Raw genomic sequence first — 26,222 nt, forward strand, 5'->3', positions numbered from 1 at the left:
TTTTGTATCTTCAGAAAAGATATTTCTCACTGAGTATACTCTTTATAATTACATATTGAATGAAGAAATTATATTAACCATGAAGAAATTGTGAGAAGTTAAATCATTTGATGTACGGCATATTATGTTGATTACCAAAAATCTATACTACCTAAGATGATTAGTATAAAACAGTAATGGTAAATTCAACCTCCTTATCAGGGGCAAGTTTAGAAATTGTCATACAACCTAATTCTGGACAATCAGACATAAAAAGAAGATGTCTATATCTTTGTTGATAGAAGTGTTTTAACTTCTAAAAGGCTGGAGAGAAAGCAAATCCTTAATTATGTCGTGGGCTGCTAAAACAACCAATATTGAATTCTGCCCCACACTGGGCTTACTGTTACATGAAATAATAAATTTCATTACAGTTAAAGTAAACTTACACAATTTTTTTAAAAATTTGCAACACAAAACATACTAACCAGGAGAATGGTTATAAGCATTTTTAAGACAATTATTCTACAACATTAAAAACACTTGCCAAAGATAATCTACAAATTTACATTTCATTTTACATGAATAAATTAATTGAATATGTGCCTTCACTCCCTCAATCACTATTTTTAGAATTAAGTCATTTGCTTCTTAGTGCATTTTCTTTATAGACTGTTTATTTATAAAACTTCTTTTTCCAATTGTAACTTACACCAATTGATACATTTAATATCAACTTTCTTGTAGTATACTATGAGTAATTGTGAACACACGAATTTTTTATTTTAAACTAGATCAACTCGTTCAGCTGACATTTACTGAGTAGATATGTGAGTTACATTGTGAGTCATTGAACGAATACATAAATTACAAGTTTCCTACCATCCAGGAGAGAGGGGATGATGGGCAACAATTGAAAGTTGTTATATTAAGCTTTATGTATATTTGTATTATAGAGTTTATCAAAAACATTGGCATATCTCCACAGAATAAGGATCAAGGAGGGTGTTAAGTTGGGAGAGATATTTGGCATGGAGAATGTAGTCAATTTCAAAATATTGTATGCCAGTTACTATTAACACTATTTAGACAATAGCAGCAGAGACAGAAAGGAAAATATCTAAGAGAATAAAATTGGCTGAAAAGATGACTGAAAGTGGCTGGTGAAAAAAGGACTTTAAAAATAGAATAATCACCTGAAAACAAGAAAGGAGGAATAGAAAGTTTAGAAGAACACAGAAGTGAGGTTATAAGAATATGAGCAGGCTGGGCACGGTGGCTCATGCATATAATCCCAGCACTTTGGGAGGCCGAGGTGGGTTGATTACCTGAGGTAACAAGTTCGAGACCAGCCTAGCCAACATGGTGAACCCTGTCTCTACCAAAAAATACAAAAATTAGCCGGACATGGTGTTGGGCACCTGTAATCCCAGCTACTCGGGAAGCTGAGGCAGGAGAATTGCTTGAACCTGGGAGGCGGAGGTTGCAGTGAGCCGAGATCATGCAATTGCACTCCAGCCTGGGTGACTTAGCAAGACTCTGTCTCAAAAGCCAAAACAAACAAACAAACAAACAAAAAAGAATATGAACTGAGATCACAAAATATTGTGAAAACAGCTTTCCTCATATTACAGAAGGAGGAAGATAAAAATGAATTATATAAATAATTATTTCCTAATGTATATTTCTTTTTAAAGACTAAGAGGTTTATATATATGAAAAATACAAGTTTAATTTATGATAGACTTGGGAAAAGTTGGCATTTTTCAAATTCCTTCTGATAAGAACTTCAAGGAAATCAAATTTTCAAAAAATTTTAAATTAATTTCATGTTAGTTGCATGTGTGTTTGTCTATGATGAATACATATAAACATATATGTATATATTTAACACTAATTGTCCTTTAGTTGAGTCCCAACTTCAGGAATATTACATGATATAAAATGAAATGTTATGAATATCAACATCTCTAATTGTAATAATGTTGTCAAGCATCAGGATTTAAAAAACACTGTAATACAAGTAATAACATGACTCTAGTAATGGCTAACAACTATTTTGTATTTACTAGTATAAGTGCAAGAGATCTGTTGTACATCATTATGACTACAGCTGATGATATAATATATATTTGAAAATTGCTAAGCGAGTATAGTTTAGGTATTCCCAGTTCCCAAAATGATTAATATGTGAGGAAGTATAGCGTGATATATCTATTGCACAACATACTTGTATATATTTTGTACATCATGTTGTATACCATGAAGATATATCATTTTTATTTGTCAATTAAAAACAAGTAACAGAGAGTGAGCCTGGTCAAAGATGTATATGTATACACACACACACACACACACACACACACAGAGAGAGAGAGAGAGAGAGAGACAGAGAGAGAGACAGAGAGAGTCAATTCTCATTATTTTCAGTAGCTATGTTGTATAACTGAGAGAGGAGAAAAAAAAAGGCAGATACTTAGGGCAGGTACTCAGTGAAATTCTTTCAAACAAGAGCAACCTGGGAAAAAATAAAGCTGGCAAAAAGAGAGCAGCCTGGAAAAAAATAAAACTACAGGCACAGATAAGGGCACAAGGCCCAACATAGAAACATCTCTGCCCTTTGTGTAATACCTTGGGCTCCAGGGAAGAAAAACTTCATTCCTCCCTTTTTTACAGACATGTACATGGTGAGCTCTGTTGAGCATATTTCTCTCTTTTTTTAGAGAAGATGTGACTGCAGCTGCACAGATAAGGGAAGTTTCTTATAAAAACCTTTGTATTCAACTGTGAAACAGCAACCTCTTGGACTCCCTCTCCACTGTAGAGGGCTTTCCTCTTTCACTTATTAAACTTCCGCTCCAACTTCACCCTTGGTGTCCACGCTCCTTATTTTTCACAGTCACGAGACAAAGAACTTTGGACAACACCTCAGAAAACAGGACTACTTCATAACCATTGCCATGAACACTGAATTAACAAATACAGAACCATTCATTATTCCTCCTAAGGTTAGGTTTCTACAAGCCACTGCTCACAATATTTTTGTCAACCAATCAACACATAATCTTGTTTTGTGAGTAGTTATGTTTAAAAACATATTATTTAATATATAGTTCTTAAAAATAAGTAATTGCACAGCTTTTTAATAATTTAAACCCAAGTGATTTGGAGGCCATTTGCATTATAAAGGTTTACTTGGTAGTGTCCTTGTATAGTAAGCCAGTCTCATCAGCATTGACAACCTGCTCTTTTACGTAATTATTTTCCTATATAAGCCTTTGCAGGCATTTAAAAAATTCTGTAGCTTCCTGATATGCAGAACCTACCTCAGTTGCAAGGTTAAACTTTTTCATGCCTTATTGTCTTTTCAAAAGTATAAACCAGCCAAGAAGACTTTGACATTTTTCTTACCCTGGATAACTTTAATATAAATTTATTTGGTTTTCAGCCTCACAAGAATGCTGTTGCCTATACTTATTTTTTTATTAGTTGACATCTCATTAATCCACAAGTTTAGCCTCTTTTTCCTCCATTAAAGAACCTAAACTTCAAGAAATTTAAAGAGCAAAATGGCTTTTATTAATGAGCTGTGAAGCATACAGCATCCCATTTAAAAACAGGAGGATGGCTGGCAAAGTGGCTCATTCCTATAATCCCTGCACTTTGGGAAGCCGAGGTGGGTAAATCACTTGAGGCCAGGAGCTCGAGACCAGCCTGGCCAACGTGACAAAAACCCATCTCTAAAAAAAATAAAAAATTAGCACACCTGTAGTCCCAGCTAGTCAGGATGCTGAGGCAGAGACTTGCTTGAAACCCAAAGGTGGAGTTTGCAGTGAATCAAGATCACACCACTGCACTCCAGCCTGGGCAACAGAACACGACTCCAACTCAAAAAAAAAAAAAAAAAGAAAAGAAAAGAAGTAAAAGGAGCTCCATTATATAGGGCATAACAGTTCTTTTTGCAAACCAGGTTGAGGGCTGAGCAGGAACAAGGAAACAGAGTAACACAAAATGAAAATTGGTCAATATTAAGTTACTTTTACTTTCTTCCTAAGAGTAAAAGCAGATGGTGTTTCTTAATCATACTGGCACAGACTGACCTTTTTCTGATTGCTTCCTGTGACTATCTTATTTTTTAGGAAAAACTGGTCTGTTTGGGGATTTCTGTGATTCTTTAGAGTTTCCATTTGATTACATGGTACCTAGCACAAGTGACTCCATTTTGGTTTGGTCTGTTGGGACTTAGTGCAGGACCTCACTTCAAAACAATGACTTCTCATAAATTTTATTTAAGACGTATTTTTCCACACCTTTATCACACACCATAAATGCTACTGAAGCATTTTCCAAAGTGATATCATATATAGCTAGATAAACTTCCTTTTTTTTTTTTTTTGAGACAGAGTCTTGCTCTGTTGCCCAGGCTGGAGTGCAGTGGCACCATCTCGGCTCACTGCAAGCTCTGCCTCCCAGATTCACGCCATTCTCCTGCCTCAGCCTCCCGAGTAGCTGGGACTACAGGCGCCCGCCACCACGCCCAGCTAAATTTGTGTATTTTTAGTAGAGACGGAGTTTCACCGAGTTAGCCAGGATGGTCTCAATCTCCTGATCTTGTGATCGACCCACCTCAGCCTCCCAAAGTGCTGGGATTACTGCACGCGGCCTACTTCCTTCTTTTTTAAAGGAAACTGTATTGTTGTTCATCAGCCTTGAACTCAATATAACTCATTTTTGGGTGACACTTATCTAGCAAAGTTATTTTCTCCATAAGGCACAAGATGACCTCCTTGTGTTTGGACAAACGGAGGCAAGATGGCGCAGTTCTGGGTTCTTCACTGTCAACTTTCCCGCGCCCGGGAAAGACACGGGTTGACTGCGCAGGCGCAACCCGACCTCCCACGGAGAGAAACCGGAACCCGCCTAGCCACGCCTACCGCCCCGCCCCTGACCCGCCTATGTCCCGCCCACTGCCCTCCCACTCCTGGGCCCAGGACATAAAAGCCACTCCCGGCGGGCGCGGGCGCGAACTTCCTCAGCCCCTCCTCGTCTGCGCGGGACCTGGGAATCTCATCCGAGAACGCTGGAGCGAGCTTCCTTGGCCCCTCCTCCTGCGTGGGACCCAGGAACCTCACCCGAGAGCGCCGGAGTGAGCTTCCTTGGCCCCTGCTCCTGTGCGGACCTGGGAACCTCGCCCGAGAACGCCGGAGCGAGCTTCCTTGGCCCCTCCTCCTGCGTGGGACCCAGGAACCTCGCCCAAGAGCGCGGGAGCGAGCTTCCTTGGCCCCTGCTCCTGTGCGGACCTGGGAACCTCACCCGAGAATGCCAGAGCGACTTCGTCGGCCTCCACCGCCGGAGGCTGGTGAACCTCGCCCCTCCCTCACATTTGGTTTGTAAATAAAGGTTTTTTTGTCTTGCCTACTTGCCTTTTCTCTGGCATTTGCTCTGGGGGTCGCATTAAAGCCAATCACCTTGCACTTAGAAAACCTTGATAGCACTTCAGCATTATACTTTAGGGCCATTTAAACAGTGGGATCATCAATAAGAAGCCAAACATGAGAAAAACGTTGCACTAAATAAAAAAGGACATTTGTTAATAGCATAAAAGCTGAAACTAGAAATCATTGCTTCCTTGTTCAACCTCAGCTGAAAATTATATTTTGATGTATTTCATATAATTAATTTCTATAACATTTATTCTGAAGAATCATGACAGAAATAAAGTATATATCACAACAAAAAGCTTGGATTATGTAATAAACTCGTAAAGTCTAATATATTTTAAATGCTTAATATAAATATGAAAATTATGAAATAAAATTAAACCTAATATTAATGTAACATAATTGATGTTAGTGTTTTAATATTTTTCTATATTAAAAATAAAAAGGATTATTTAAAACAAAGAAATGAGACATCATCTTTCTTTTCTCAATATATACATATGATCATTTTAAGAACCAACAATTCTGATATTCAAGCAATCCTGCTGAGAGACAATCCCCAGAGACAGTTGAGGACCCAATGCTTCCTCCTTCTTAACTGTCCTCTTATTAAGGTATTAGCTCCAAAAGCTTCTTTCTCTGACACCATGGGGAGGCCACCACCACCCCAAGACCTTGGGGCCTTAGACACCTGGAAACTGTCTATACCTGAGCTGATTTGGAAGAGCTGTAAGTCATAAGACAACCGGCAGCTCCTTCTGGCAAGGTAGGTTTTCATCCTGATATGTACGGGACCACTAGTGAGGTAAAGTGGTGCTCATTTCCACTTTGATGTCATCAACTAGGCCTGCAATAGGCCGATGGAAGGTTTCCGGGCTCTATTCAGAGCAGACAGGCTGTGAAAAACAGGCTTGTGTAAGACTCCTTGAGTCAGCTGTTACCATTTGGGCTTGTGGACTTGAAAGAGGGTGCATCTACATCACAAGCAGTGGTATCTCTACTTTGTTATGAGTTGGGACTAGACTGTAACTTTCATTTAGGATGTGTTTGAGTAAAGGCTTTTCTACTTAGTTAAGTGCATCAAATGAAGGCTGATGACAAAAATAATGGAAGTGTAGATGTATCAGCCCGATATTCTTTAGAAATCCGTTATATTAGGGCAATGTCTCCTGCAGCTGAAAGCACTCCACAGCAAATTATGTCATTTTATATTTACAAATACTGTGGGGTATACATCTTCTAAGGTTCAACGTAAAGATCACAAACTTTGTACTTATACTGGGGTTCTAATTCCAGCTCCATAAATTCATGGTAGAATAGCTTTGAGCAAACTAATTGAACATTCTTAGTTTATTTTCTTATTCGTGTCATAAATATGATTACCTACCCAAAATTTTCCTTAAGGGATAATGTCAACAATGCAACTAACACAGTGGTTAGTAGCAATTCAGGTTGTTTTACATTATTTTTGTGAAGAGATGCATACAGGATGTAAGATTTAGCCAGAGACATCATAATCCATTATATTATTCGTCCTCAAAAGCATATGTGACTTTCCTCTCCTTCATTCCCTCATTTTCTCCATTATGTAGTTAAACTAGGAATAAAATGCTGACAATTAAATTTTGTTGGAGACTGATTCCTGAGTATGTCTCAAAACTTAATATGATAATCAGAAAATTGTTAATACAATACAGTGTTTGGGATTAGTGTAGACTATAATATATTCATACTAATTCAAAGTAATTTCAAACCAGTTGTCTTCAATTTATATTGAAACAATTTACCAGAAAATAATTATATTTCCTTACATTTCCCTTTCCTCTTTTTCTTTATTCATTCAGCGGAACAGAAAGCAAATACGTGGAAAGACATTATTTCTGTCAAATAAAAATTTTCAATATTATAAGGAAGATAAGTATACAGAAATATAGAATACAATATGACAAAATAAAGAAGATGGGTAAGCGCAAATATCACAGGGACACCAAGGAGGGGTGTTAAAGATGGCTTGAGGTAGTTAGAAAAATAAACTCAGAGGATTTGATATGTGTGTAGAGTTTTCTACAATTCTGATTACAATTATTAAGGGTTGAATTTTAATTTTTTTTTTTTTAGGATAAGATCTCATTCTGTCTCCCAGACTGCAGTGCAAGTGGTGCAAACATAGCTGATTGTAGCCTCGAACTCCTGTGCTTAAGTGATCCTCCCATCTTGGCTTTTGAGTAGCTGCAACTAAAGGTGCGTGCCACCACACTCAGCTTATTAAGGTATTTTGTGTGTGAAAAATATTATGAAGAACAAAAACACAGGGTGATCACTTTCATAAATTGAGTAGGTGACCAGTTCCCTATGCAGAGAGATATGGGGAAAGGTATTTCGAATGGTTAGAAAATTTTTTGAATGTTTTACAAGAAAAGGGAGTCCATATCTTACTTGTAAACTCCTGGTTTGTATTTTTTAAATAAATACAGTGGTAACATTGCATTGTTCATATATTTACATTACACACTCTAAATAATACATACATACATTGAATACATTCACTGTTAAATAAGTCAAACCAGTTAGATATCTAAATTGTACTCTATGCTCATTTCCATTTATCACTCATTTTCCACTCCTACTAAATTGGGTATATATTGTTTTAGGTTGTTTTTTGAGTTTAAGAAATTTTCAGTACAAATGAGATTAAATTAAATGCATACATAAAGGTTTAATTAATGAAAGCCATTAAATTTCTGCTCATTTTTATTTAAATATCTTTTGTATCTGTTTATATAATGCCATATTAATGTTAAGTGCTGCCGAGTATAGCATAATAAAAAAGTACCACATATCTTTTAACAACAATTTTTTATTTTGTTTTTACTTTACATGTAATAATTGTATATATTTCTAAAATACAGAATACTATTTTGATACATGTTTACAATGTGTGATGATCAAGTTAGAATATTCATCATCTCAAATATTTATTACTTGTCTTGAGAACATTTAAAATCCTATTTTCTAGCTTTTCAAATAGTAAGTTATTGTTAACTATATTGACCCTACAGTGCTATACAACACTAGTACGTTTTCCTCTTATATAGTTGCAATTTTGTATCCATTACAAGCCTCTCTTTATCCTTCCCTTTCCCATATCTTTCCCAGCCCGTGATAACCATAATTCTATTCTCTGCTTATATGAGGTCTTTTTTTTATTATTTGGCTACCACATGAGTGAGAACATATGCTATTAATTTTTCTGTGCCTGACTTATAATGTCCTCCAGGTTCATCAATAATACCACAATGACAGAATTTTATTGATTTTTATGACTGAATAATATTCCATTGTGTATGCATACCACATTTTTATTATCTCTCCATCTGTTGATGGAAATTTAGGTTAATCCCATATCTTGATTATTGCGAATAGGTCTGCAAGAAACATGATTGTGCAGGTGCCTTTTCTACACAGTGATTTTATTTTCTTTGAATAAATAACTACTAGTGGAACTGCTGGATCATATGGTGGTTCTAGTTTTAGTTTTTTGATAAACACTTGTACTCTTTTCCATAATGGCTGTACTAACTTACATTCCTACAAACATTGTGTAAGAGTTCCCTTTCCTCCATATTCTTGCCAGCATTCATTATGTTTTGTCTTTTTCCAATTGCCATTCTAACAGGGTGAAATGATAGCTCATTGTAATTTTGATTTGCACTTATCTAATGATTAGTGGTGTTAAACATTTTTTTCATATACTTGTTGGTCATTTGTATGTCTTCTTTTGAGAAATGTCTATTCAGACATTTTGCCCATTTTTAAATCAGACTACTTTTTTCCTGTTAACTTCTTTGAGTTCCTTATATATTCTGGATGTTAGTCCCTTGTTGGATGAACAGTTTGCAAATAATTCCTCCCATCCTACAAGTTTTCTCTTCATCCTGGCGATTGCTTCCCTTGCTGTGCAGAAGCTTTTTAGTTTTATTCCCATCTGCCTATTTTAGTTTTGTTACCTGTGTTTTTGTACTCTTAGCCATAAAATCTTTGGCAAGACCAATGTTCTGAAGGATTCCTCCTATGTTTTACTCTTGTAGTTGTATAGTTTCAAGTGTTATACTTATTTGGTGGGAGATAAAGGTCTACTCTTATTATTATGCATATCGATATCTGGGTTTTTTTCCAGCATCATTTATTGAAGAGGGTGTCCTTTCCCCAGTGTTTGTTCTTGACATCATTGTGGAAAATAAGTTGGCTATAAATACATGGATTTATTTCTGGGTCATCTATTCTGTTCCATTGGCCAATGGATTTGTTTTCATGCTGGCACCATGCTGCTTTTGTTACCATAACTTTGTAGATTATTTTGAAGTCAGGTAGTCTAATGTCTTCAGTTTTGTTCCTTTTTCTCAGTGATGTCTTGACTTTTTAGGGCCTTCTGTGATTTCACACGGATTTTGTTTTTTAAATTTATGTGAATAACATCATTGATGTTTTGATAGGAATTGTACTGAATCTGTAGATTGCTATGGGTATTTTGTTCATTTTACTAATAAAAATTCTTCCAATTCCTGAGCATAAGATGGCCTTCCATTTTTTTCTTGTGTGTCCTATTCATTTTTTTTTTCCATCAGTGTTTTGTAACAGATGTTGAGTTTTACGAAATGCTTTTCCTGTGTCTGTTGAGATAATCACAGGGTTTTTTCCCCTTATTCTCTTGACTTGATGAATTATATTAATTGGTTTGCTTATGTTGAACCATTTTTACACCCATAGGATAAATACCAGTTGATTATGGTGTATTATCTTTTGATGTGCTATTGGATTCCATTTGATAGTATTTTGTTGAGGACTTTTATATCTACATTCTTCAAGGATATTGCTTTGTTTTCTTTTTGTTGCTGTTGTGTGATTGTTTGGTTTTGGAATCATAATAATGCTGGCTTCATTGAATGATTACAAAGAACTCCTTCTTATTTTTTGGAATAGTTTGAGAGGAAATGATGTTAGTTCTTTAGAAGTTTGGAATAATTTTGCAGAAAAGCCATTGGTCCTGGCTTTTCTTTGTTGGGTCTTTTTATTACTGATTCAGTCTTGTTACTAATTACTGGTCACTTCAGGTTTTCTTTATCCTCCTGGTTCAGTCTTAATTGGTTATATTTGTCCAGTAATTTATTTGTTTTCTTAAGATTTTCCCATTTGTTGGTATACAGTTATTTATAATAGTCTCTAAAGATTATTTTTATTTCTGTGTTATTAGTTGCAATATCTCCTATTTTTGATTCTGAGTTTATTTGTTAGGGTCTTCTTTCTTTCTTTCTTAGTCTAACTAATGGATTGCCTATTTTGTTAGTTTTTTCAAATAAACAATTTTGTTTCATTTATTTTTGTATTTGTTATGTCTCTTTTGTTTAGTTCTGCTATAATATTTATTATTTATTTTTATCTACTAATTTTTCATTTTGTTTGGTCTTACTTTTCTAGATCTTGAGGTGCATGATTAGGCTGCTTATTTGAAATCTTCCTATTTTTTGATGTGGGTGTATATCGCTATAAACTTTCCTCTTAGAACTGCTTTTGCTATAACCCATAGGTTTTGGTTTATTGGTCTATTTTCTATTCTATATATGTTCTATTATATATTCTATTTTTATATATATTCATATTCTATTTTCATTTATTCTCAGAAAATTTTTAATTTCATTCTTAATTTCTTTGTTTAACCAATGGTCTTTCAGGTGCATGTTGTCTAATTTTCATGTATTTGTATAGTTTCCAAAGTTTCTTTTTATTAATTTCTAGTTTTATTCCATTATGATATAAGTAAATACTTGGTATCTACTTGTCTATATAACTTAATATGGTTTTAATTTTTTAAATAATTATTGAGACTTGTGTTGTTACCTAATGTATGGTCTATGCTGCGATATGCTCCATGTGCTGAAGAAAATATGTATTTTACTTCTACTGGATGAAATGTTCCATACATTTGGTTTAAGTTCATTGTTGCTTTGTTGATTTCTATCTAGATGATCTCTCCATTCCTGACAGTAGGTTACCCAACTATTATTACATTGCTGTCTATATCTCTCTTTAGCTTTAGTAATATTTCCTTTATATATCTGGGTGCTCTGGTGTTGAATATATATATTTGTTATATTGCCTTACTCAATTGGTCTTCTTATTATAATATAAATACCTTCTTTGTCTCTTACATGCTTTTTGACGAAAATCTATTTTGTCAGGTACTGCCACATATTACTGGTTTTGTTTGTGAGGAATATCTTTTTCCATCTCTTCACTTTCAGTTTATCTGTGTACTTAAGTAAAGTAAGTTTCTTGTAACCAGCGTAGCGGGGTTTTACTTTTTATCCATTTTATATTTTTTTGGCGGGGGTGGAATTTAGATCACTCTCATTCAAGGTTGTTATTGATAAGTGAGGGCTTACTTCAGTAATTTTGTTGTTTCTGATTGTTTTTATAACCTTTGTTTCTTTCTTCATCTCTTACTGTTTAACTTGGCAGTTTGCTGCTTTTCTGGCCTAATAATGTTTGCTTATTTTCTCATTCTCATTTGTATGTTTGCTCTACCATTGATTTTTATACTTTTGTATGTTTTCATGTTGGTAGATATCATCATTTTACTTCCAGACTCAGTACTCCTCTGAGTATTTCTTACAGGACTTGTCCAGGGATAAATTTTCTAAGATTTTGCTTAGAAAAATAATGTCAGAGGAAGACATTATTTTTCCTTCATTTCTGAAGGATAGATTTGCCGAATGATTAGCTTACTTTTTTTCCTTCCGTCACTTCAAGTATACCATTCCATTCTCTCCTTGCCTGTAAAGTTTCTCCTGAGAAATCTGCTAAGAATCTGGGAGATTCCCTTATATTTGACTTGACGTTTTTATCCCTCTCTCTCTTTTGAATTACCACTTTAACTATTATTTTATTTCTGAACATTTTGAGTGATTAAATATTTATTATACCATGGGCAGTTTTCCAGTGAGAATCACTGGATATATTTCTATATACATATGCAAAAATATTACCTAAGAAATCAATTACCTTTGCCAGAAATATGATTTTTAATAATAATAATGGTTACTACAAATCTTTTTCTAAAAGTTGTGCCAATTCACGCTCCTACCATTTATTTTTAAGAATTTCTTTTTAACTCAGATTTCTCTAACTCTTGCTATAATCAATTTTGATATATATATGTGTATATATACATATACACACACATACACACACACACACACACACATATATATATATTTCTTTTTTTTTTTTCTTTATTTTTTTTTAGACAGAGTCTTGCTCCGTCCCCCAGGCTGGAGTCTAAGGTCCGCCTCCCGGGTTCACGTCATTCTCCTGCCTCAGCCTCCTGAGTTGCTGGGACTACAGGCGCCCGCCACCACCCTCCTCTAATTTTTTTGTATTTTTTTAGTAGAGATGGGGTTTCACCGTGTTAGCCAGGATGGTCTCTAACTCCTGAACTCATGAACTGCCTGCCTCGGCCCCCCAAAGTATTGGGATTACAGGCGTAAGCCACCGCGCCCGGCCAATCTTGGTATTTTATTTGTTAAATACAACGTATAATTTGTGTCATATTCATTTTAATTTTTAATTTCCTGATTGCAAGTGAGAATAAGACCTATTTTAAGTATTTGGACATTTGCATTAATATCATTGTTAATTTTTTCTTTACCTAAATTCTCCACCTATTTCCCACTGGGGAAATGTATCTACGTTATGTAAAGGAAAGGCTAAGTAGAAAGAGTGAAGGTGAAAGTGAATGAGGTATATGAGAATGCTGACAGAAACACAAATGTAGATAAAAGCACACAAAGGGTTTTTTAGAGAAAAAGGGGGAAATACGTTAAAATGCGTTCGCCCAAGGAGTATATACATAAATCTAATTTTAATTAGAACAGGGTAACATGGAAAAAGTCTGGTTATGTTAATTTTCTTTTTCAGGTAAGGGTTCTTTTGCATTGTGTAAGTGCATTGGAGAAGGGTTAACTAATAAGAGAAAGTCTTTAATTTGGGCAAGCTTCTTTATGGAATTTAAAAATGGCGAGGGGGAGAGCTTTCAAGAAGTAGTCGTATTCAAATTAATGGTGATTGTATTTTCCAGTATTATATACAGAATCATTCCCATCCTCTGTATTTTCACAAGTATAGCCTATTACTTAATTATGGCAATTCATCCTTTTAATTGCATATGGGGGCTCCAGAATCAGTGTCTGAACTAGAAACTAGGTTTATCACTTACCAGGTATATAACCTTATACAAGTTACTTAAATTCTCCTTATCTAAAAAGGTGAATAAAATTTATACGAGTTAATACATAAAATGTTCTCAGAAAAATACCTGAGTCATAATCAGTGACTGACTAACTTTGAAATGCTACTTATTCTATTATTACATAAATTTTTAATAATCTTATTTTTCTACACTCCTGTTTTCTCCAGTATGTGTCTTAATTCAGAAATAATATTCCTTAGACTTTCCAAAGCTCCCTTGACACATGTAGCTGTTTTTATGTTTAAAAGCGAATATCTAACCCTATAGACACTGAAAGTCAAATAGCCAAATTAAGCAATAACTTTGGGTATGAAATGTCAGACATAGATTAAGCAGCTAAATTAAGTTTCATAATTTCAATTCAACATTGAAGTCCAGTCTGCTATACATATTCCAAACCAGATTGCATTGTACTCTGACTTAAGGGTTATTTTTCCTGATCCTAGAGACCCTATAGTCTACAAATATCTATAATAGTAAAGAGAGTGTCTGATGAACATTATCAATTGTGTTTCTAAAAAGAAAAAAAACAAAACAAACACATAAAACGAAAGAACTGGCTATTAGAGGATGAAGATGGTTTTCAAAATGTTGTTCTAGCAGTGCCCTTTTTGTGGTAGAGTAACTCTGTAATAATATATGACTCTGTCAAATAATTAAATAAATTCTATCTAAATTTTTTATAGACATTATAATTTCTCCATGGCCTACAGTTCCCTGTACTTCAACTTTCTTAACCCACCAGATTTCAAAATATATTAACTTTTTTGTTTTTGAGGAAAAATTTATGAAGAGAAGGTAAAAACATTTGACCCTTGTTATGTCACCATACAATAAAACCGATGCCCAGCCATCAACCTTTATTTTTATTGGCATTCCTGGATTGGAAGCTGCTCACATCTGGATCTCCATCCCCTTTTGTGTGGTCTACCTGTTGGCCCTACTGGTAAACTGCTCTCTTCTCTTTATCATCAAGACAGAGTCCAGCCTCCATGAGCCAATGTACCTCTTCCTCTGCATGCTGGCTCTAGCTGATCTTGTTGTGTGTTCTACAGCTGTGCCCAGACTTCTCAGTCTCTTCTGGTTCCATGATGGAGAGATTCGCTTTGAAGTCTGCCTCACTCAAGTCTTCCTGATTCACTCTTGCTCCACCATGGAATCTGGCTTCTTCCTGGCCATGGCTTTTGACAAATATGTGGCCATTTGTAATCCATTAAGACATTCAGTTATTCTGACACATGCTGTAATTGGGAGAATGGGCCTAAGCTATTGTACTCAGGGGCATAGCACTTCTCAGTCCTCACCCTTTCCTACTACGCTTGCTTCCCTACTGCAGAACCCATATCATTTCTCACACCTACTGTGAGTTCATGGCCCTCATCAGGATTGACTGTGCTGAGACAAAATTCTGCAGAGCCTACAGCCTCATTGTTGCCTTCCTTACTGGGGGAGTGGACTTTATATTGATAATTTGTTCTTATGTCCTCATACTCCACACTGTCTTCCAGCTCCCATCAAAAGATGCCAGGCTCAAATCTTTGGGCACCTGTGGCTCCCACGTCTGCGTCATCTTGGTATCCATACTCCAGCCTTCTTCTCTTTTCTCACCCACAGGTTTGGGCACCATGTGGCTTCCCATTTTCACATAATTGTGGCCAACACCTATCTTCTTGTCCCACCCATGGTGAACCTCATTATCTATGGGGTAAGAACCAAAAGGATTCGAGACAGGTTCCTTAAAGTTTTCAGTTTTTCAAAGCCTCTAAATAAATAATTTTTGTTGGTGAGAAATATCTGAACAAAACATTGTATTATCTTAGAATGTAACGTCTTTCTATTAAGGCCCTCTTTTAATAATGAGAAAACTAAGATTTTTCTGTGGAAAGTAACTTATTCAAACATAATTGTAAGTTTAAACAGATGTAAGTATAGATTTTCTATGCACTTTAGAAATATTTACCAAGTAGTGGGATTACTTGACATTTGAATCTTGTCAGACTGTTTAAAATTAATAATTTGAATAATATGACTGTCAAACTGTGTATTTCCAAGTTTCAACTGGCATAACTATCTGAATCTTGCCATTATAGAAGATATCAATCTGAACATATTTGGAAACCGGATTAATAAAAGAAGAGGAGGGTTTGGGTCATGGGGCAGAGAAAAGGAAAAAAAAAGGAAGAGGAGGCTATGGGAAATTCTGACTTTGAACTGTGTCTTTTTTGGGACTATTTTGACAACACTTTGGAGTTTATTCTAAAATGCAGCAATTATTTTTCAGTTTATTCCTACATCGTTTCCCCTTCCCCCTTTTTAAGGAAATCTTACTTTATTATTAACTCTTTCTGATATATGGTGACTAAATATGATGATTAAACTTGCTTAACAAAATGTGTGATGAATTTTATTCATTTGTCATGTGTCAATAAAAATGTCTTAAAGTTTTCAACTGATAAGAGCCTAGTGTCCCTCCTTGAAATCTTAAACATTTAAAACACTGAGATCATATATTTTATATATAATAAAAAATATTCAGTTTGAGCTTATTAGCAACATTTGGCCACTTAAATTATATGACTACATATTTTATATTCTCATGATATTTTCTTCATCTAAGAAGATTATTCTGTGTTCACTATTCTGGATACAGATATGTCAAATATTTTCAAAAGGAAGAAGCATTTGTTTTGTTTTGTTTTTGAGACATAATCTCAATCTGTCATCCAGGCTGGAGTGCAGTGGTGAGATCTTGGCTCACTGCAAGCTCTGCCTCCCGGGTTCACGCCATTCTCCTGCCTCAGCCTCCCGAATAGCTGGGACTACAGGCGCCGGCCATCACAGCCAGCTAATTTTTGGTATTTTTAGTAGAGACGGGGTTTCACCTTGTTAGCCAGGATGGTCTCTATCTCCTGACCTCGTCATTCACCAGCCTCGGCCTCCCAAAGTACCGGGATTTCTGGAGCGGCCAAAACATTTTTATATAATGCCTATTATCCTTCCTTGTGATGTCCAGAATGGTATTGTTCATTTCAGTCCTGACAGGCTGTTTAGCTAAGATATATAAAGGTTATGACAATCATTACCTTGAGACAGATGTATTACTAAGTAGAACTCTTTATCAAAGTGTCATTTTCTCAAAATAAACAAATCAAAGCAAAAAATTCATGGAGAATCATTAGAGGCAGTAAGAAGAAGGAGGAGGAGGAAGAGAGACGTTTAAAATCGACATGATGTATAATCATGGATTTTTGGTTGACCATGTATGTCTTATCATAAGATTTACTTTTTTTGTTTGTTTGCCACAGTTCATCCTTCTTGACTGAAGTTCTTTCTCAAGTACACAATTCAGCACTTTCTTGAGAGTCTTTTGGTGCTAACTTCTCTATGTTCATCTAAAGATTTCATGATTTTACCCTCATTCCTGAAGGATATTTTTCTAGCTACATAATTCTACTTTCCAGTTATTACGTTCTTTTAGTCTTTTGAAGTCATTTTCCATAATCTTCTAAAATCTATTTTTGCTTTTAATCAGTGTGTGGTGGGCCAAATTACCATGAATTTGTAGGTAATTATGTGTTCTCTGTGATCATTATTAAATCTTGATGCTTTTTTTGGTATATATAGTTTCACGTGGATAAATCTTACAGGCATTAGAGTAAGTGGTACAACACAGACAGAAGTCTACATACTGTGTGAGAGTTTGTTCATGTGAAACTAGAGAAGGAAAAACTGAAATGCGGGTAGTATTCCGTCACTTGTGTTGTTAACGCTCTCTAGGTAACTTGTATATGTAGCTAAAATTGAGCAAATTAAGGCACAGAGAAGTTATCAATAGTTGACCACTAGAAAAATATTTTAGTCAAGTTCTTCACCCCTCAAGCTAAAAATTATGCAGAGAATAAATATTATTAAACAGGTCCACAGCTCTTTACTGTACATTCTGTATGCATAATCAGTTAACCTTCACAATATTTTGGGGGTTAATTGTCATAAAAATCCAGATAATAGGCCGGGCGCGGTGGCTCACACCTGTAATCCCAGCACTTTGGGAGGCTAAGGCGGACGGATCACGAGGTCAGGAGATCGAGACCACGGTGAAACCCCGTCTCTACTAAAAATACAAAACATTAGCCAGGCATGGTGGCGTGCGCCTGTAGTCCCAGCAACTCGGAAGGCTGAGGCAGGAGAATGGCATCAACCCAGGAGGCGGAGCTTGCAGGGAGCCGAGATCGCGCCACTGCACTCCAGCCTGGGCGACAGAGCGAGCGGGACTCCATCTCAAAAAAAAAAAAAAAAGGTCAGGTTATTTTTTGCTTATCTACTGGTTAGGTATCTTAAATTCTGACTTGATCTGTTTGTTTTTAAGTAAGAATAATATATTTTCTAAAATATTATTAGGATTTAAATTTAATTGTGCCATGTTCACCACCTTAATTCTCTTATCCCTTTATTAAATTTCTGGCTTCTTATTTAAGATGTTTTGATGATACTAAAGGATATTGGCTCTTCAGGGAGGGTAGTATTTTTTTTTTTTTTTACTTTTATAGTTTAAGAAAGTCCAGCATTAGCACAGACATGCTTGTAATTTTCTCACTGTAATAAGAGGAAATAAGCCAAAGCCCCTAGATAAGAAGTTGCTCAAATCTAGTTACTCACTTCCCAGTTCTAGCCCATGAAGAAATGAATAAGCATGATCCCTGAGTCTGACTTTTTAGATGAAAATGGTTACATAAGGTTTCTAAAACATGTTGATTAGAGAGCAAACATTAAAACATGCAATGGCAAATCTTTCTGAACTTTGGTAGCAATTTCAATAATGAAGGCATTGTATTAGCCTAAAAATTACCAGTTTAAGCAACTATATAAACACAACTGGTGATGAGGGGGGTAATTTTTTTTTTTTTTAATTATACTTTAAGTTCTAGGGTACATGTGCATAACGTGCAGGTTTGTTACATATGTGTACTTGTGCCATGTTGGTGTGCTGCACCCATCAACTCGTCAGCACCCATCAATTCATCATTTATATCAGGTATAACTCCCAATGCAATCCCTCCCAACTCCCCCCTCCCCATGATAGGCCTCGATGTGTGATGTTCCCCTTCCCGAGTCCAAGTGATCTCATTGTTCAGTTCCCACCTATGAGTGAGAACATGTGGTGTTTGGTTTTCTGTTCTTGTGATAGTTTGCTAAGAATGATGGTTTCCAGCTGCATCCATGTCCCTACAAAGGACGCAAACTCATCCTTTTTGATGGCTGCATAGTATTCCATGGTGTATATGTGCCACATTTTCTTAATCCAGTCTGTCACAGATGGACATTTGGGTTGATTCCAAGTCTTTGCTATTGTGAATAATGCCACAATAAACATACGTGTGCATGTGTCTTTATAGCAGCATGATTTATAATCCTTTGGGTATATACCCAGTAGTGACTCTTCACTGAAAGGCAACTAGAAATGAATAGTATAATGCAGATAGGTGTATTATAAAACCACAAATGCGTATTTTCATACATTAAAAAACTATATGTGGCTTAAGATTTAGTGATTGGTATATTTTCACATAAGCATATCGCCACTGGAGGATCAAAATATTTTTTGTTACCTTATAGTAAGAATGGAGCATAAGGTTGGCTCAAACCAATGATGTAAATACATACCAGTAGGTGATATATAGTTTAGTGGTCTGTATTTTAATACATTTTATATTGTGCCGATTTCAGCTTGCAAGCCTATGAACAAAATTAAACTTCCTTTCCTTGTGTCTTAACTTCAATACTTCTAATACAAAAGTATTTTTGGTAAACAAAAAAAAAAAAAAGTAGTATGTTTAATAGTGAACTTTTAGTTTCTTGTGTTTCTGAACCCCTCTTTTGAAAGATTTGTCTGTACATAAGATCTGTGGTCTAATTATTTCAATTGTGACTTAGAAACTTTTGAGCCATAAGTACAAATTCTGAACCTTTTTTTAAAAAAAGAAAATAGTAAAAATGAAAAGATTACAAGGTACAATTTTAGCTGGAAAAAGTGGCAAATTCTCTGTGGTGCTCTTTTCGAACACTCTTTCTTTATATTCCTCCTTACAAAGTGTTTTAGAATGATACAGTAATTACAAACATACATATAAACAATGACAAAAGCATAATCATGAATAGTGTCTGTGTAAAACATCTGTGTTTTTCCTGTCCATTAAAATTCAAAGTCTAAAAGGAAAAAAAAAATCCAGCTAATAAATAGCTCAACACACTCATATTTGGTGGGTTACTGAATAGAGAACCTGGGATTTGAAGTCTATCTCTAAAGAAATAACTTTTCTGTAATCTCACAACTATTTTATATACAACTGAATGTCATTGAATGGGGCTTTCAGGAACACAGCTTCTCACAGACTCAAGTGTCAAATTTGTTACTACCGCTCATACCATTCTCCATGACCACCTTCACTTTAGTTAGATTCATTTAGTCAGTGTTTAATTACTAACCAGAAGTTGCTGGAAATACAGTTATACTTAGGGCAACGTTTGTAATCACTTGCAGGGTCTCTGTGCTGGACACATAAAATATAACCTCTCTTAATTTCTGAAGAGATTGAGATAATATAAAATGACGAAGGATGAATTCCAGATATAATATTTCTTAGTGATTAAAATTATTGTAAAGGACTTTGTTTGGCTTGAGAGCCAGTGAACACTGTAACTAACCCTCAGGTTAGGCATATATTTCTCATAAGAATGGGAAGACTTACCATGTAGCAGAGTGTGAGGAAACACATATAACTTCCTTAGAAAGCCTTACTACCAAAAGAGTGTGTGTGTTTGAGGGGAGGGGTGCTTAATTAAACTTACTCATTTTGTGCTTGCCAAATTTGCAAATCTACTACCTTTCTCATTATTCTTATCATTCTCCCTAGCACATAGTGAATCAGCGTATATAGAAAGGATGGGATTTATAACTTGAACATGAAGAGTGGGGAGAAACATTTTGCTCCAGTAGTTTGATAAAGTTGATTCAGATACATAAACATTTCAGTATAACATATAACAAACATTTACAGTGCTGACATTCCGCTAGTTCATTCTGAATTTTTAGATCCCTTAACCTCAGTAATTCCTCCTGCAAACTGACAAGATTTCTAATATTGATATGCTTATTTTACAAATAAGAAAACAGAGACTCACCGAAATCAGTTGATTTTTCCAGTCACAGAGATGGTAAAGTGGGAGCCAGGATTTGAACCTAAGGGGTGTGACACTAGATTTACACTCTTACCCACTATACTGTATAGAAATAGTAATAGTTCCTGAATACAAGACATCAGGAATATCAGGTAAGTAAAAACAAAGTTTGCTGTGGGTTAGGCCAAGTCAGAGGGGGGTGTGTGTGTGTATGTGTGTGTAGAGGTATAGAGGTAGTGCCGTTCAGCTTTGGGTTGGCCAATTCTGCATGCAACTACCTGTCTTTCTAAAGGTGATCCTAGTATTTCCTTTTAACGATCAACTGATTATTATTAATCAACTTTCAACTTTCTGGAGTGATAGTTCTCAAATTTAGAATGTTTGAAACCTCTTAAAAATAAAGATTGCTTGAGTCTACTCTAAGGTAATCAGATTCAAAAGTTCTGTGGTGATTTCCATAACATCTGCTTTTCAACAATCATCGCAATATTTATGATTCAGTGGTTCACAGCCCATCCTTGGAGAAATAGTTATAGGGAGTTACCAATGGATATAGATGCCCTTCCACTTAAATGCTACAGCATGCTTTAAAATTCTACAAGGGCTTCTTGTTTTTATTTAGCATGTATACATTTGAAGACCATTGCTCTCAAAACCTTATGGCCAAAAAGAAGTGTACAATAAAAAAAAGAAAAAAACTCGCAATTTTCTTGGGCTGATCAAATAGTTAAAATCACAGAGCAACCAACTAATTCTAACCTAAAGAAAGATAGGCAACTTCAAGAAAGGATGGAACATGACCCCTAGCTTATTAGGGGCAGATGTCAGATTCTACACAAGCCAGTGAAAAGGGTTTACTAAAATTTTAAAGCAAATTCCTCAAAGTGAAGTGTAGACTTCTGTGATAATATGAAACGAGGGAATTCATTCCCACTCAGGTTGTCCTCCCTAGGCTTCTACCAAGTAATGGTGAGAAAGACTGGAGGCAGGACTGACTGAAAAAGGCTTCCTCATGGAACAGACCTGATAAAGGGGAATAGCATCCACAGAAGGATGGGAATCACACTTCACCCAGTTCCTTCTTTCTCCTCTTCCCTGAGGAGCGAATGCCTTCAGCCACCAGAGGAACAGTACATGTGAAGACCATTGCTGCTTAAGGGAGCAGAAATAAATTCTATAACCACAGCATGAATCAGGATCAGCTGGAATCTCCTGCAGCTTGGGGAGGGGCAGAATCACTCACCTAGAACTTTTCACCTCCAAGACCCAGGAACATGGTGCCAGCCTAAGATTAAGGCTGAACCAATACAACAGAATAAATGAATAGGTAAACAATGAGTTCAATCTCACAGTTGGGGTGCAGGAAAAGTCTATAATTACATAATTATAATGTGTAATTATAATGCCTATAAATACACAGTGTAACTGATTGTTTTTTTCATAGATTTTCTAGTCCAGGGTGTAATGTTAATTAATACATATCTCCCCTAAGAATATTTGACATTATATTTTCCATCGTAATAACAATAAGTAGTTTTTTTTTTCTAAAGTGCACCCAACAGAATATGTGTCATGGGATGGCCTAAGAAGAGCACTCTGACACCAATCTTGATTTAAAGTTTCAAATGAGTATTTGAAGATTAAAAACTCTGAAAGGTCCTGCAATAAATATATTGCTAGAATGTTAGAATTTTCCAAATTTCGTAAGCACATTTTCCCTTGAATCTTTTATCCATAATGTCAATAATGTCACATGTACCTGGATAGCACTGAATTATATCACATGGAACTAAACTTTCATTAAAAAAAAATAAATAAATAACAACAACAAAAAACACTTAGGTAGTGATAGACTTAGAATATCACTTGAACTTTTGACAGTCCATAAAAGTGAAACTTCTCCAAAGGATGGCAAAAAAACACACATCAACAATATTGTTTGGAAAAGAACAGTTTGTTTTCAAAGAACTATCAGTAAGTTAGATTTTATAAAAACTTGCCCACCAAGTAAAAAATACAGTATGTCTTCTTTTTTTTCCCCAAATAAAAAAGACTACAAATTTACTAAGATTTCAAAATTTCTGCTATTCTCTTTATGGTGGAAGACCTCCATGGCTATCATGTTAACAGTATCCATTTTATACCTTCCAACATTATTATGGCAAAGTCAAAAATAACATTATTTTTAATAGTCTAGGTATATGGAAAATCCCCCAATGTTTCTTGTATAGAACCAGCACTAATCAAGATGACTTGATATTTTTGTTTAAACTCAGCATAAAAATGGCTTTATAGTGTTTTGTTTGTTTGCTTGTTTCTGGTTTTTCATTCAAGTTTGCTTTAAACTGACAATGACTATGCTATGCTCAGTCATAAAGGATGTGGGACAAAGTGTTCATATTCTTCCATATTAGGAATCTGAATCATTTGCAAACAATGGAATATCAGAAAACATTTTCATTTATCCATTTGACATGAGCTTAACTTTCCATTTGTGGGTAGCACCTGCCAAACGATTTCCATTTTCAGTCCTTCCCTAAGATGGTCCTAAATACTTTCCAAATATTCTGTTTTTATTTTGAACATAGAAAATTAGTGCCACTTTCATTGTAAATATGATTATTTATGATATTGACAAATAATCTGGTATTTATAAACGAGCTATGTTTTATTTATTGGAAAACATTTTCAGCACTTGTGCTCTAATCTGTTTTGTTCTAACACCATAAATTACAGGGTTGAGAGCAGGTGGAATGACTACATAGAAATTAGCCAGAAGGATGTGGATAAAGCGAGGTATACTCTCACCAAACCTATGGGTCATGAATGAGAAAAATGCAGGGGTATAGAAAATAAACATGACACACACATGAGAACCACAGGTGCTGAGTGCCTTGAGTCGTGCATCATGTGAAGAAAGTCAAAATAGAGCATGAAGGATCTGTACATAGGAAATGACAATTGCTATGATATCAAAGACCAGGATAGAGATAGTACATAAGCCATAGATGATGTTGACCCTGATGCTGGCACAAGACAAGCGGGCAATGCCCATGTGCTCACAGTAAGTGTGAGGAATAATTTGGTGTCCACAAAATGGAAGGCTTAGGATGAGTAGAACAAAGGGTAAGGCAAAGGCTAAGGGTCTCAGAAGGATGGCCAGTGCCATAACTGACACTACCTTGTTTGTCAGCACCAACGTGTAGTGAAGAGGGTCACAGATGGCCACATAGTGATCATAGGCCATGGCCACAAGCACAGCTGATTCCATGCCAGTGGACAGGTGGATGAAGAATATCTGGGTAAGGCATCCTTCAAAGGAGATTTCTCTCGGGGTAAACCAGAAGATGCCAAGCATTTTAGGGATGGTGGATGCAGACAGACCCAGATCAATAGATGTCAGAATGGCCAGGAAGTAGAACATGGGCTGATGGAGACTACTCTCAGTCTGAATCATAAAAAGGATGGTGATATTCCCAAGGACAGCTGTCAGGAACACAACAAAGAAAGGAAATCCAATCCAGAGATGCATAGTTTCCAGCCCAGGAATTCCCAGAAGAAGGATAGAGTAGGGATGAAATAGAGTAGTATTCATTGAGGCTGTCCTTCTGGGAAATTTTTATACTAAAATATATCATAGACTGAATGTCTGTCATTCATTGAGTTTGTCTTATCCTCGCTTAGTGCACAGAGAAAACAAATAAATCAGTGAAACTAATATCTACGATATTTCTGCATCATAGAGGCTTCAAAGTATGTACAATTTAATGGCAATATGTGGCCCAAATATTTCAGTGTACTTCATTAGATCCATTCAAGTAAATTCAATATTTTAGTTCAACAAACAGTAATTATCTACCACGTATGTACCAGATTATATGCTGAGACTGATCGCAAAAGATGAACTAAAGAACATTTATTTTCTGATGCAACATAGTGGTTTAAATTTAGTGTTAGTAGTTGTAACCGTTACGCAAATCAGCAATGTAAACTTATAAAATATTGGTGAGATAAAATTGTTCCCTTACTACTTTAGAAGCACAAAAGATTCTCTTGAAAATATTTTAACCTTATTTCATGGAAAAACTGTTTAATTCACAAATATACATGTTATGGACAAATAAGTAGATACATGATTTAAATATGAGCAGACCCATTATAGTTCACATTTATGAGCTGAGGATAGGTAATCCACTCTTCGAAGAAACCACAAATGTATCGAACTGGAACAGTCTAAGATAATTTTGGATGTGTGCAGGTGTTTTATTGTTTAAGTCTGCAAGTCTTTCTCATTCCACAGTCAGCTTCCAATCTCTCCTTTCTTGCGGGTGCAAATATTAGAGAGGAACCCTGCCTTGAGGTTTTATTATTGAAATCTTGTACTCTGGATAACCCTCTCAGGATAATCTTCTTACTCTGGATCTACTTACGGTGGAATGAACATATCCCTCTTCATTTCAGATCTGGTGATTGTAAAGGTAAACTGAGGCTGGAGCCGAACCGGGAACGAAGACACAAGGCAAATGGCAGTGAGAATAGCTTTTATTAGGGCTTGCAGGCGAGGTTCCTCGGTCCAAAGGTGTGGGCGGAGGAAGTCGCCCTGAGGGAGGAGGGTAGGGGCTTTTTATAGCCCGAGAGGTAGGGAAGCTGATTGTGCAAACAGGGCCTGGGGGGTCTTGAAACTACTAGGGCAGGAGTTGAGTAAGGGTCATGAGGAAGGGGTCTTTGGAAACTGTCAACCGAAACTGCTGTTTATGAAATTGTGGAATGCAGGTGAGCTGCAGGTCAGGGGGAGGGTGGTTGCCCAGCCGGAACTCTGACACATGTAAGTCTGTGGGTGTGTGTGTACAAGGGTGAAGGGAGTCTTTTTTTTTTTTTTTTTTTTTTTGAGGCAGAGTCTCGCTCTGTCGCCCAGACTGGAGTGCAGTGGCGCAATCTCGGCTCACTGCAAGCTCCGCCTCCCGGGTTCACGCCATTCTCCTGCCTCAGCCTCCCGAGTAGCTGGGACTACAGGCGCCCGCCACCTCGCCCGGCTAGTTTTTTTTTTTGTATTTTTAGTAGAGACGGGGTTTCACCATGTTAGCCAGGATGGTCTCGATCTCCTGACCTCGTGATCCGCCGGTCTCGGCCTCCCAAAGTGCTGGGATTACAGGCTTGAGCCACCGCGCCCGGCCAAGGGAGTCTTTAACAAAAGGCCTGCTACGCCGGGTAATGCCGTCATGTTGGGTCTAGATTCCTGCCTAACAGTGATTAACCTTGCTATTTCTAATTGTCTTTCTGCTGACAACTGTCAAGAAAGAAACAGATTTACAAACATGCAC

At 36.1% G+C, this 26,222-nt stretch overlaps 2 protein-coding genes across 2 annotated transcripts; one reads left to right on the forward strand and one right to left on the reverse strand.

The window, feature by feature from the left end:
• The first annotated feature begins 14,545 nt into the window (after positions 1–14,545).
• LOC117081322 (olfactory receptor 52D1-like) lies at positions 14,546–15,499 on the forward strand. The gene is given in 3 exon segments (XM_033207139.1): positions 14,546–14,989; positions 14,991–15,303; positions 15,306–15,499. Coding segments are annotated over 3 exon segments (951 nt in total).
• Positions 15,500–23,569: 8,070 nt separating this feature from the next.
• On the reverse strand, positions 23,570–24,496 carry LOC117081135 (olfactory receptor 52E1). The gene is given in 1 exon segment (XM_033206792.1): positions 23,570–24,496. A coding segment is annotated over 1 exon segment (927 nt).
• Positions 24,497–26,222: the final 1,726 nt, after the last annotated feature.

Source organism: Trachypithecus francoisi, unplaced genomic scaffold (genome assembly GCF_009764315.1).
Source record: "Trachypithecus francoisi isolate TF-2019V2 unplaced genomic scaffold, Tfra_2.0 Lachesis_group8, whole genome shotgun sequence".
Classification (NCBI taxonomy): Eukaryota; Metazoa; Chordata; class Mammalia; order Primates; family Cercopithecidae; genus Trachypithecus; species Trachypithecus francoisi.